Below are 13,654 nucleotides of genomic sequence, written 5' to 3' on the forward strand. Positions count from 1 at the left end.
CTGACCTTTAGAATAGAGTTGTAATCTGAAAAGTCAGTTTATAAAGTGGTCCTTTTATTTCCCTTTTATGGTTCTAATGCATTTGATAGATGATATTAACACAAGCCTCTTAGTCCTTGTTATTGCAATGGCAAAGCTCAATCCAGAATCCGAAAATGAAAATGTGATGTATCATGCATTCTTTTCTGCCTCCTCCAGTAGTGAAGATTGTATTTGTACTGGCAAATGAAACATTGTCTGGGAATGTTCACAGGTGCATTTAATTTACACTAGGACACGAGTAGCCAGTGCTGGGAATAAGCATCGCTTTCAGTCACAGAATCACAGAATCATTTAGGTTGGAAAAGACCTCCAAGGTCATCAAGTCCAACCATTATCCTAGCACTGCAAAGTCCACCACTAAACCATGTCCCTAAGCACCTTGTCTACCCATCTTTTAAATCCCTCCAGGGATGAGGACTCGACCACTTCCCTGGCCAGCCTGTTCCAATGCTTAACAACCCTTTTGGGGAAGAAATTTTTCTTAATATCCAATCTAAACCTCCCCGGTAATACTTGAGGCCATTTTCTCTTGTCCTATCACTTGTTACTTGGGAGGAGAGACCAACCCCCACCTTGCTACACCCTCCTGTCAGGCAGCTGTAGAGGGCAATAAGGTCTCCCCTCAGCCTCCTCTTCTCCAGACTAAACCCCAGTTCCCTCAGCCGCTCCTCATCAGCCTTGTGCTCCAGACCCCTCAACAGCTTCATTGCCCTTCTCTGGATATGTTCCAGAACCTCAATGTGCTTCTTGTAGTGAGGGGCCCAAAACTGAACACAGGATTCGAGGCGTGGTCTCACCAGTGCTGAGTACTGGGCCACGATCACTTCCCTGGTCCTGCTGGCCATGCTATTCCTGATACAAGCCAGGATGCCATTGGCCTTCTTGGCCACCTGGGCACACTGCTGGCTCATATTCAGCCGGCTGTCTACCAGCACCCCCAGGTCCTTTTCTGCTGGGCAGCTTTCCAGCCACTCTTCTCCCAGCCTGTAGCGTTGCATGGGGTAACAAGTTGTGACCCAAGTGCAGGACCCAGCACTTGCAAGTCTTGCATGTCTCCTGAGGAACTGAATGAGATTCAATTGTATGTGAATGTTTAATGATAATTTAACAAACCTTTCTTTCGAAGACTCCTACTACAGTTCCAGTCCTTAGAAATCACAAGGATTCATAGTCTGATGCCATATCCCTTTATATCTCAGCAAGCAGGGAAAGGAGGCCACCAGTTCCAGACAATGTAGATGGTTTTGCAGTAACCAGAAGACCATGTGGGAGAAGACACAAAAAAAGAAGTTTTGTGAGACCTAGGATTATTGGGGGATCTTCGTCTCTGCCTGGATCTCATCCCTGGACAGCAGCTATCTATATTGGAGACAGTTTCTGCGGTGGAAGCCTTATTCAGACTTGCTGGGTTGTGTCAGCAGCACACTGCTTTGCTAACAGGTAAACTCACCCGTTAATTTGACAGTAGGTCCTCTCCTCCTCATAGGCACCATCTGCTTGTGACTCACAACAAACCTGAACCGAAACAAGTAGGAAAGATGAGATTTGAAAAAGCTGGTGTTTCAAAAGGAGTTTCTGGCAATTTGGGCGCAGTTCATGGCCTAACAAATAGCTTGGATCTCTGTTGTCTCACAAGCCCTTACTTGTTCCTTAAGGAGTCTCAGAGAAGATAAATGACCCAACTGAAGGAATAAGGCTGTGCCGAGCAGGACATAGAACGGGAGCTTGCATGTGCAGACATCTGCAAGGGGATATAAGTATTTCTCTTCTTCTCAGTTACCTTTTTTGAATGTTTATGCCTGCTTTGAGGTGTAACAGAGATGACTATGCTTATTGCTGTGTTTTGTTCAAAAAGGCTGAGATTGCCTAGCAATGATTTATTAGAGACCATAAATTACCGTTGGTTGACACAAATAGAGTGGGCTGAGCTTTGCAAAAGGTCAAAAGGAAGAACTGAACTGTTCAATTTTTGAGGCTGATTTCCTTGAGAGGTGTTTTGGGTTTTTTGGAGCTTTTTTCCCTCCAGCTGTGGGACACTGGAGAAAAAATTGACTATAGGATGCTCTTACTTCATTCTAAATATTTCATTTTCCACAAATGCTGAACACTTTCCCTGATTTCAGTTTGATCCCATTGATGGGAAAAATATTACATCATTTCATACCCATTGTTCCTTTGCATAGTAAAGCAGCCAAGAGCAACAGAAAACCTCGTGCCAGAATACATACACTGATAGCTTGTGGAGCTAATAATACCATCATGAATTCTGTACTGAAGCATTTGGAGCTCGAGCCACAACGCATTTGTTTTTCAAATGTTGTGAAATAGCTACTAACTTTGGCAGCTATTCAGGACATTTCCACCCACTTCCAGCTGGTGGTTTGGTACATACAGATTTTCCATAATTGCTGCATTGTAATTTGCACTCTTCTGTATGTTTAGCACCTCTGAGTTAGCCACAATTACAACTGTTTTCCGCTAGGCGACAATAGATACCTGTGCAGCTAACTTGGTTTGGTTTTGTTTTATTTTCTCTAACCCCTCCTGTTTTATTTCTTTTCCTGAATGAGCCACCTGTAAGTCATACTATGAACCATTCAGTGCCTTTAAAATCTATTTCAAATACTATCCTGGGAAGCAAACTTCCACTCTGTTTTACAGGCCCCAAATCTGATTTTCAAGGGGATTGGTTTGCCATTGCAGGAACACTGAGAAAATCCTACCCTTACATATTGATCAAAGAATATTTGATTTTCTTCTTGTTTTCCAGTCACACACAAAAAAGCCCCAAACCTTTGTGTTTTCCTTTGTTAATTATAAATGTAGTTGTTTTTGCAGGGTAGCTGCTGGCTCTCTGCACTGCAATCAGCCAGAATCTCTTTTCTCTGAGTACATTACTGTTATCTTTGCTTCATGCTCAGTGGAGGAGATGCTACAGTGCTTCTGTGTCCGAGAGGTGCCACTGATGCTCAGACCTAGGGAACCTCAACCGATGTTGACCACTCTGCATCTGTCCCTGATGTGTGACAGCAGATATTTTCTGCTCCTGCACTGGGTAGCAAAAAATATGAGTGCTCTGATGTTGAAGACACTTGCTAACTAAATTCATTGTACACACGCACACACCGATTGAGTTGGTTTTAAAGCAAGAAGTGAGATTTGAATTCTGTTGCTGTCAAAGCTGGAGAATTTACTGTGTTTCCAAACACTTCCTGATTATTCCCAAATGCCCCTTGCTTCCCAACTGTTGTATTGGTTCTTATTAGTTGTCTGTCTTAGGACACTGGATATGAGAGGATTGTGGTCTTTTTAAAGTAAACATACAATGGCTGTAAAAGGTGGTGTGAATTACAAAAACCGCGCTCTCCTCTGGATGTGTTTTTTCCCATTAGATCAGTGTGCTGTTGGGACCTTCCTCCATCAAGTTGCTTTTGATTCTAGATCACAGATTTAACATAGATCAACCTAATCTCAGAACAGAAGTGGTGATAGCTCTCAGGTGGAAGTGCCCAGATGTTCCTCAGCTGGAAGTTTGCCAGCACCTTTGAAATCTTGACCCACGTCTGTAAAATAATTTTAAGAGCCTGTTTTCCCAGAGAAATGAGATATCCACCACTGACTCATCTTTTGGTCCCTCATTTCTTTCTCAGGAGTTTTTGTACTCATTGGCAAAGCCTGGCTGAAGTTGACTCAGTTAGGTTTCTAGAATTAAGAAATGCTTGCAGCCCCCGAAGATGCTTGTTAGCCAGACAGCAGCTGGGCAGCCATGCATGTGCTCACCTTTTACTGCTGTCAAGGAGCAGCAGCTTTTAATTTGGCTAATCAGGACCCACAGAGCCTGGGACTCACTGTAACATCAGTTATCTTTTTCCTGGCCCAGGTAGGTAGGAAGCCTGGGAAACAGGTCAAGGCATTAAGAGAGGGTAAAAAATGCACGTGGTGGGGAGCTGAGGTTATGACAGTTCATGGGACACACAGTCATGGGAAATTAGGTTTCATTTGTCCTGCTAATCACAGATTTGCTTGTTCTCTCTTTTGTGTTACAGTCCACTAAAATCCACTATTACGGTCGTTCTGGGTCAGCATATATTTAATAGAACAACTGATGTAACACAAACATTTGAGATAGAAAAATACATTTTGCATCCTCAGTATTCTGTGTTCAACCCTACTGAACATGATATCGGTGAGTATTTTTGTTATTTGAGTTTTATTTTCTGTTTGCTCAAGCTTAGTTGATAAGTCAAAAACTGCCTTCATAGTGGAAAAGTCGTAGGCATTAGGAGAGGCTTTTGAGCGCAGAGGGTTCTTAGTTCTACCAGAGTTATAACAGCATCTGAAAGCTAGACAAATTCAGATGAGAAATAAATTGCAAATTTTAAATAATTATGATAATTAGCCTTTGGAGCAATTTACCTAGATGTATGGCAGATTCATCATCACTTCAAGTCTTTGTGGGATTAGGCATTTTTTCAACTGAAGCAGAAACTGTGGGCTTGATGCAGGAATTACTTGGTAAAATTCTATTGTCTGTATTGTATAGAGGAGCTGACTAGCTGAATATAATAGCCCCATCTGCTCTGAAAATCTGTGTTACTAAGAATCATTTTTTACACTGAGATAGATCTAAAGATCAGCTGTCTTACCAGTCAAAAGCTAAATGCCCTTCTGATTGACCTTATAACATGAGTCAGAATGACAATGGAACAGCAACTCCTTATTTTCCTGGTGGAAGGTAGCACATCACCCCGGGGTATCAAGCTGTGTGAGCACTTTGTCTATGAGACTATTTAATAGCCTGGCATCGGGGATATTTTAGGTCAGGCATGTACTGGCTTTGTTGCTCCCAGATGGTGAGTATTTTCCACTATGTAGGAAAAAGCATTCAGACTCTGTGTTGGTGGGAGCTCTGTCACAGCGTACCAGGAGACAAAGTGCATTTGGGGTATTACTCTGCTCTGAAATATCCGGGTGTAAACCACCATTGGCACCATAAGATTTCCTAACTTTATGAATTACTCCAAAATTTGTTATGCCTCACTAATGTGTGATGTCCAAATCTAGGGGCAGCTGAACGTGAAGTCCCTAAGACGTGCCCCACTGCAAAGAAACAAGCAGGCAGAAACTGGGAGGAAAGATGGGGGGCCACATTCTGCCCCATCAGTGATTTCTGCCAATGAAACAGAAGGAAACAAATGACCGCATGAGCATTTGCTTGGAAGTCCGGGGGATTCAGCAACAGGCAGAGTTGCTGGGGAAGAGGAGGAAGGCAAGGAAGAGCAAACCGCTGAGTGTTGGAGCGCAGTTTGTGTGGGCTTCTCAACCTGCCAGATACTCTTTACATGTTTCACAAAGGCCAAAAAATTGTAGTCAGTAGAGAAATAAGACTATCCAGGGGGACATCTTGCTTTCCACACAGCTGTGCTCAGAAAACCTGCAGCTTCCAAAAGGCGGGAGGTGAAGCTTTGATAGCTGTGTTCATGTTACCTCAGCTCTGTCCTCTTTGAGTAGTGTGCCCAAACCCAACACGCTGCCCTTGTTACACCAAGCACAAGTCCCCTCTGTTGCTCTACAGCCAAACACAGGGGCTTTGCTACAGGGGAGCCGGTGTTTCTGCTACTTTTGACATCTTCTTTCATTATCAAGCTCATGATGTTGCACAGCTCCATACTTGCACGTTCAGCCCCACGAGGGGATAGTAAAGGTTGTGCAGGTAGTGTGATTCTTTGTAGCTTTCAGAAGCTTGGTTTTGAAATATCCAGACTTTTTTTATTCCTTAATTTTCAACATCTTGAGTTTTGCTGAACTCGGTGATAACACAGAGCACAAAATACACCAGCTCTTGCAGTAATTAATTTTTTAAATCGAATTGGATTTAGGCAGGTGGCCAGACTTTCAGAAGCAGTGAGCACTTGCACATCCCACTTATTTCAGCTGAAAGTTGTGGATATGTCACTGTTATTTAACTTTAAGGTGGGAGGAGACATATGTATTTTCTATCTTCCCCCTTCTCTACAAAGGCAGTGAAGCAAAATCTGCTCAGTGAGTGCAGCATAAAATAAATATTCCCACAAGGGGAGTAGCTGAATGTTTCAGCCTTCAATTTGCTGTGAAATCAGGTGCTGTTGAGATGAGTCTGTCTGTCTTTGATTGAAATATCTTAATTAAGAGAGGCTTAGGGGATAATTAAAGTTGTATCTGAGACCCATTGCTGCCAATCCCATTAAAGAAAGGGAACAGTCACTTTATTCCTCCGATACTTTCTATTCTGCAGCTTTGATTAAGCTGAAGAAGAATGGCCAACGTTGTGCTGTCAAGTCCCAGTTTGTTCAGCCCATCTGCTTGCCGGAAAGTGACACCATTTTCTCCGATCAGTTCAAATGTCAGATTTCTGGATGGGGACACAGGCATGAGAGTGAGTAAAATGAGAGTCGGTAACTGTAGAAAAAAATGATGATAATGAAAACATAATGCTTGAGTATATGTTATGCAACTGATAGTTTGGTCATTTTTTTCCAAGGGACTTTTGGTGGAATTCTTTTTACCTACTTTTAGATGTTTACAACATTTACATCTGAAATAGTCACCCTGAACTTCCTTTATAGTCCTTGGAATTTGGAGTGTGGTTCCCTTGACCCAATGTTTGCGTCTATTTTAGGATGAGCTGAGCTGTGAGCTAGCTAGATGTCCGTGGACTGGGAGGGGAGCAAGTAGCTTAGCTGTAGGTGCCAACAACTTGACACCTTAGTCAAGTGAATCCTCCCCCTGGTTTCTCACGGTAGATATCAAAGACTTGCAATCCAAACACAATTAGCTTACCAGCCTGTGATGGAGGAGATCTTTACTTTCACCAGCAAGAAACTTGGGAAACGTCTACAGGACAGGGCTAGATAAACTTTGGGCTAAGAAGTGCTTACATCCAGCTCGAGAAAGGTGGAAAAATCCATCCCATCCTTTCAGATGAGGAATTTCAGGAATATGAGGCTTGGCCATGCTGCTTTGATGTGCAAATAACAGAGGCTTAGGTAGATAGATGAGAAGGATGGGGGGAGCTGGCTGCCTTACTTTGCTAAGAGATTTAGTATGAGCAAATGTTATCCTGGTCTAAACGTGTGGTCTAAAGGCAAAAAGAGGTAATGGACCCTTTGATAAATTGATGATTTAATATCACATCTGGAAAGAGGAGAGGACAGGAGTGCTGGGGAAGTGTTCCTGAGTCTCTGAGAAATGAGGGGACCCAAAGTGGATTAATGTCTGGACATGGCATACTGTTATTTTAAAGGGCATGGAGTCTGACTGGAGGAGCAGAAAGTGATCTGATCACTAGAAAAATTATTATCGTTTAAAGAGATCCACAACATGAATATGACTGAGCTGTGTTAAGTGTGTTTATGTGTTGTATTGTGCATTGTGTTTCCATGTTATGCTCTTCACATTCTATAAAAATTACTTTCTTTTCCTCTCTGGGATTTTTTAAAGATATATCTGGTTATTCAAATGTCCTGCAAGAAACACTGATTCCAATTATTCCTGAGGAGAAGTGCAAAAGCCCTGAAATTTATGGAAAAGAAATCACTGAAAATATGTTCTGTGCTGGCTACCTCGATGGCAAATCTGATGCTTGTCAGGTAATGTTGTGAGTCATCTCTAGGTAGAGAATATAAATATATATTATTGCCAGAAATATTGCAGTGTTACAGTGCTTGCTTTTGACATCACGGTGTTCCTAAAGAAAAGAAATGTTCCTAAAGAAATGTTCCTAAAGAAAAGAAACTTATGTGACTGCACTGTTTGCTTCCACCTTCATGTTTTCAACCTGTTCAATGTCAAATAAGTTCTACAGAAGGGAAAAAAAAAAAACCTGCAGGGTGTTATATTCCTCCTACCTTCATGAAAAGCAGTGGCTATGAGTTGAGCTTGCAGCGTGATGGCAAAGGTTTGCTGGCCAGGCCAACCAGCAGGTACCTGTGCGGAGCCGAATCCCCACGCTGCTGCCTCTTGTTGCAATGGAAATGAGGATACCTGGGCAGGCGGTGGGGAGCAGTGGTGCGGTTTGGAGGAGGGAGGGAACTGAGGTTATTACAGTGGATGGGATTGAACCATGTAGAATATCAGTCAATTGGAAACTGTGTTTCATGACTTCTGTCCTTTGTGGAATGACCTCATGCTCTTGCAACTTTGCATCTCTTTTTGAATTATGTCACAACTTGGCTCTAAGTAAGGATGCAGAATTGTGGTGATAGCTGAGACAGTTTTTTAAATGAAGGATCAAATAATTCCTTACATAAATTGCATTCTAATTGCAAAAAAAAATTGCAAAAACCTTTAGGTTTTATCTTCATTTCATTTTGAAGGAGGAGGGTTATGCTCTATTAGCATAAATTTGGGATCAGGAAGCACATAGCTAATAGTTAGCAGTGCAATTAAATAAAGCAAAGAATATCATGTATATTGTGTGCTGGAACCCCTATAGAGATCAGAACAGTGTCCAAAGAAAGGTGTTGAGAGTGAAATGGCAGCAGCCAAGAGTGGCTCAAGGTTTCCAGGCCAGGGCTGAGAACTGACCGTAGTTATTGCCTGCAAGTGTTCCTACTAGCCAGAGAACTAGAAACTGCCTTGCTTGTTTGGTTTTCCTTGCCTTACCCAGGAAGCACAAATACAAGACACGTTATAGATAGTTCTCGCTCCCTGCCCTGGATAAACAGAGTTGATCAGGAATGAGAGAGGGAGAAAGAAGAAAGTGGGTGGAAAGAGAGAGGAGCTGCACGAAGACAGGTGGACTGGAGAGACTTGCAGTGTCTGAGAAACAGTGATTTAGAGTCAAAGATGTTGCTGAAGAACAGTGCTCCTGACGTGAAATCATTGTTAGTGAGTCAATAGTTCATTTTTTTTCCTGTTGGCAGACTTGTAACGTGGTCTAAAAAGAAATAGTGTAGACCTCTTCATGTCACAACAAATGTAGCTGACCTCTGAGTTTTCTTGATGTATGCTGAGGAAATTAAAGGATAAACCATCTGTTATGAATAAAAATATTTCAAGACCAAGAAACGTCAAGTAGATAATGTGTTCTGCTTGATTATTTTTTAAAGATTTTCTTGGAAACTCTCTTTTTTTTTTCTTTTTTTTTTTTTTTTATCAGTGCACTGATCCTATAGTCCTGAGAAGTAAATTGATCTCAGATACAAGACTCCATTTGATGTCCCTCGTTTATCACAGAAACCTCCTGTTACAGAGGCAACACAATTTTCCTACCTACTTTGCTCTGAAGGGATTTTCTTTTTAAATAGGAAAAATGTACTTCTCCTTAGTCTCAAATAATTAGAGGGGTGGCTCCTTTCACCAGTGCTGTTTTCTAATTTATGCTTTTCATTTCTAACATTAATTTCGGTAGAAAGTCAATCTAAGAGTAATCTAACAGTAGTAATAACAACAAACTTGTTTCCTGAATGCTTGCAAGCTTCTAAATAGCTATAGGTGTTCCAAATTCATCCTTGCTGTAGTGTGTCATCAAACATTAGCCTGGTCTTATTTTTGGTTTATGGTTTTAATGACAAGGTAAATGCTCAGTAGCATCAAATTCAACAGATGCAAAAAACCCATATGCCACCTAAAATTATAGCATCCCACAGTCACATGGATACATGGAAAAACGTGTATGTATGCAACAGCTTTTTTTTGAAAACTTTCATGATCTCTGACGTTTGCAATAAACTGCATTAAGAAACTCTCCAGATATCCATCCATGCAGAAATGTTACAACGCACTGTAAGCCTCCAAAACCTGCTTACTCCTATAGAAAGTAAAGAAAGAAAGAAAATCATCCAAGCTCTTCAGTAGGTGTCTACATCTAAAACAATTTCAATTCTTTTAAACAAAATCTCATATTTTGATACTTCTGTTCAATGTGGAATTAAAAAAAACCAAACTATCATCTTAGAGGTGAGTATGGTTTAAAAAAAAAAGGTTTCTACAATGAAACTTAAGTAGACCACTGCTTCCATATTCCTTTTTTTTTTTTTTTTTTTAATTAAAATCTCACACACAAAACATCCTTAATTTGGGACTTTCCCAAACTGATCTTTTTCCAACTGCTTTCTATCAGATTAGATAATCTTTCCTTACTTTTAACACAGGGAGATTCTGGTGGACCTCTGGCCTGTGAGAAAAATGAAATCTCTTACCTCTATGGAGTTATCAGCTGGGGAGATGGCTGCGGCAGAGTCAACAAACCTGGAGTATATACACGAATTACAAACTACGTAAACTGGATTAATGAGAAAATAGCCCCCCGAAAAACTAGTTGAACGATTAAATATGCTAACATTTTCAGCAGGGTTCAGGAGTCTTTTGGTTTCTTTAGAGAGGCATAAATATTTTATTATAAGCTAGTATGAAAACTGTCACGGTAATTCTTGGCAATTCCAAACCAGACCACCAAAAGTAGGCCTTCTCTGTCTGATGCCAGCATCCTTGATCTAGAATTTTAGGGCTGTGGATTGCTCAATATAAGAGACTGTCTTTATTTGGCTTAATAAAACAAACATGTTGAGACAGTGCACCAAAACCTACAAATGTTTGACTGCTTAGTGGATTACATTAAAAGCGATTTGAATGTGCTCGTGCAGTTTCTGGTGGAGCGGTCGTCCCCCAAACCAGCCTGTAACAACATTGTCCTCGTATTCTCAGATGAGATAAAACAATAACCAGGAGGAGCACCAAAAATAAAATTCCCTCCCCCTCAGAAGCGATCTCTTGAGGTTGGGATGGAGAGACACCAGTAGAGCAAGGTGGGTGAAGCTGTTCCTCAGCTGACTGTAACAAACCAGTTCTGGGGGAGAACCAGAAGGTTTAGGTTTTGATGCAACCAAACATGTAAGCACATTTTTATGTTCTCCTGACATAACCTCTTGACAGCACCAAGTTTCTTGCTGAATAACGTTGGAAGTCAGGTGCATCTGACTTCAGGCCGATGCAGTTAGGACCTTTTGCAGACTGCGAGCTGCTCCTCGCCCTGAGGATAGCAGTAGAAATACTTCACCTTGATAAATGCCGAAGTGTTTCTTAAATTTGGCAGTGTTTTGAAGACGTCTTAGATTTTGTACTAACAAGTTGTTCAACTGTTTAGATAATTCAGAAAGGAATTTTCTGTTAATAGGTTTTTTAACCTGGATGGCTTGGGGAGTAGCTTGACGTTTTCCTTGGGAGTTTGGCGATATCATAAACCACAGGCTTTGCTGTCATGGTCTATGGAATTGTTATGGGACCAATCAAAGAAATTATTACACCATATAGCTGTTTAGAGGCTGTGGACTCAGCTGTGTAACCAAAAAAGGCAGAAAAAGATTCAACAAAAAAAAATCTAGTCTGATAAATAAGAATGGAAAATTACAATTTATTTTTTTTTTAATACAGGGAACCTTTAGCCGTGTCAGATGTGTACATTTGGAAGTGTTGATGTAAAATGTATTTCTTCTCTGATAGCACATGTTTTTGAATTCTCTGAAATGTTTCAAGCAAAGCTGCGCTTTAAGATACAGGATTTTTGAAGTGGTGCCTGGATACTCAGATATGTGTTTTGTTTTATAGTACTGGCCATGTCTTCCTGGGTTTCTTAGTTGCGGCGAATGATTTTGGCAGTTAAAAGAAAGTTTGTAAGGACAAATAACCAAAACTTGAATTTGTGTATGTACAAATAAATAACAATGCTAATCTAGATAAATGATGTAGACTGTTTAATAAAAATGTTTACCCTCCGTTTCTTGGGCTTGGTCTGTTATGTATAAAGTTGCAATCAAACCTTTGAATCACTCTGTAGGTTCTTCAACAGGTTGAGAGCTGGTAGAAAAATGAAATAACACTTCTCTGTGCTGGAAGGCATCTGAACAGCTCTGCATAAGGATCAGCTTCAGCTGGTGGTGCTCCCAGTTTTATACGTGTCACACAGAAGATGTAAGAGCTTAGATACAATTTGCAGCTATGATTACTGTGAATAGGAAGACCAAAGTCCTTAGTTTGTTTTTCTGAAGCACTAAACGCTAGCTTGAAAAACTGAGATCCACCTCTGGGGTCTTGATTCCAAAACAAGCTGAAGACTTGTTGCCGGGCTTTGCCTTCCTGGCTGTTTGCAGTCTGAGCCTGGCTTGCTTAGTGCTGTGAAATGAATGCGAGTGTGTGACAAGACTAACTGTACCTGCTGCTGAAAGACAAGTCCTAAATCAGCACGAAGGAACTATTTACTCTTCTTTGGAAGGGATTAATTTGGAACAGGTTTCCACACAAAGCTTATGCCATTCTGAACGTCCATATCTGTTCTGTGACTTCAGTTGCACTTTGAAATTAATATCCATCCACACTGTGCATGCTTTTAATCTGGTAGTTTTGTGTTACCTATATTGTCTCAGTCTTCTCGTGCTGTAAAGAAGGTGGCTGTTTGATAGGAAAGGTGTTAGACTGGTGTTTCTGACAATTTGTGTAGAGCTTTTTTAGCTGTCCTGTTTTCAAAATCTATGCTGCTTATATCACCAACACCAATGTAATCAATAAAACATTTTTTAAAACTATGATGTTGGACGTTCACAAGTGAAACAGCCTCAGAGGTCTGCCCTCAGAGGTCTCAATGACAAATCCCCTGTTCATACTGTCATACTTTGAACGCACTAAAATTAATTTGTGGCTTTCAGAGCTGCCTGTTTGTCTACTGGTACTGCACTGATTTGGTGGAACTAAATTTCATCATTTAAGCATCTGATATATGGTGATTAGCGCTGTATTAAAGCCACAAACCCAGACTAGGGGTGGCAAGGAAATGTCCAGGTTAAGCGAGAGGTCCTCGCCTGACCTCTCCCACCCCGACTTTGGTCACATTCCTATGGGGCGCTCCAGCACTTTCTGCCTCCTCCCTTTCTGTTGAACATTACCCCGTGGAAACTCATCCTCCGTAATTTTTCTCCTCCCTTTGAGTGCTTATCTCTTTGGTTAAAATGCCAATCCAACCTAAATTAACTAGTGAAATTTTACCTGATATTTTCCCTAACGTTTATATTGAAATTGAATTAGAATGCAGAGCCAGTCGAACAAACACATTCCTAATTCATTATGAAACACACTTAAAGATGGTTGTATCAAATTACATGTAATTCCATGCAAACTGACCGATTCAAAGGGAAGAAATAAAAGCAAACATCTAACCCCCCCTTCTATTATGCTATTGAAAGAAAAATGTGCTGTTTAAAAAAAGCTGAAGAACTAATTACCATTAAATAAGATGCAGTAGCAGTATTTTTAGAATAATGGACTCTAATTAGTCCATTTCTCGTTGAAATAAATCTGAGGACATCATTAACACATCTTATTCTAGTAATTGTAGCTGCTCTGGGTTTGGTGTAAGTGGGCTGTTATCTCGTGACAGTTGCATTGCAAAGAAGAAGAAAAAAATAAAAAAAAAAGTATTTTTATCTAGGGTGGTTGGCTGCACATCTTCTGGGAGCCAAAGGGGAGCGGTAATTACAGTTTTTGAAAGAGAAATTTGGGCGTTATAAGGAAGCCGCTGGTTCGGGGGCGCGGGGAAGGGGGTGTTTGGGCCCGCCGGCGCCAGGCCCCGCTCCGCGGAGGC

The 13,654-nt window shown here is 41.0% G+C and overlaps 1 protein-coding gene across 1 annotated transcript in view; it reads left to right on the top strand.

The window, feature by feature from the left end:
• HGFAC (HGF activator) overlaps positions 1-10,346 on the top strand; it is a 46,628-nt gene extending 36,282 nt beyond the window's left edge. Inside the window, exons 10-14 of the mRNA XM_009643209.2 lie at positions 1,242-1,482; positions 4,089-4,228; positions 6,317-6,457; positions 7,522-7,670; positions 10,176-10,346. Coding sequence (XP_009641504.1) covers positions 1,242-1,482; positions 4,089-4,228; positions 6,317-6,457; positions 7,522-7,670; positions 10,176-10,346 — 842 coding nt within the window. The remainder of the gene's footprint in view (positions 1-1,241; positions 1,483-4,088; positions 4,229-6,316; positions 6,458-7,521; positions 7,671-10,175) is intronic.
• Positions 10,347-13,654: the final 3,308 nt, after the last annotated feature.

This window comes from Egretta garzetta, unplaced genomic scaffold (genome assembly GCF_000687185.1).
Source record: "Egretta garzetta isolate BGI_Z169 unplaced genomic scaffold, ASM68718v1 scaffold107, whole genome shotgun sequence".
NCBI lineage: Eukaryota > Metazoa > Chordata > Aves > Pelecaniformes > Ardeidae > Egretta > Egretta garzetta.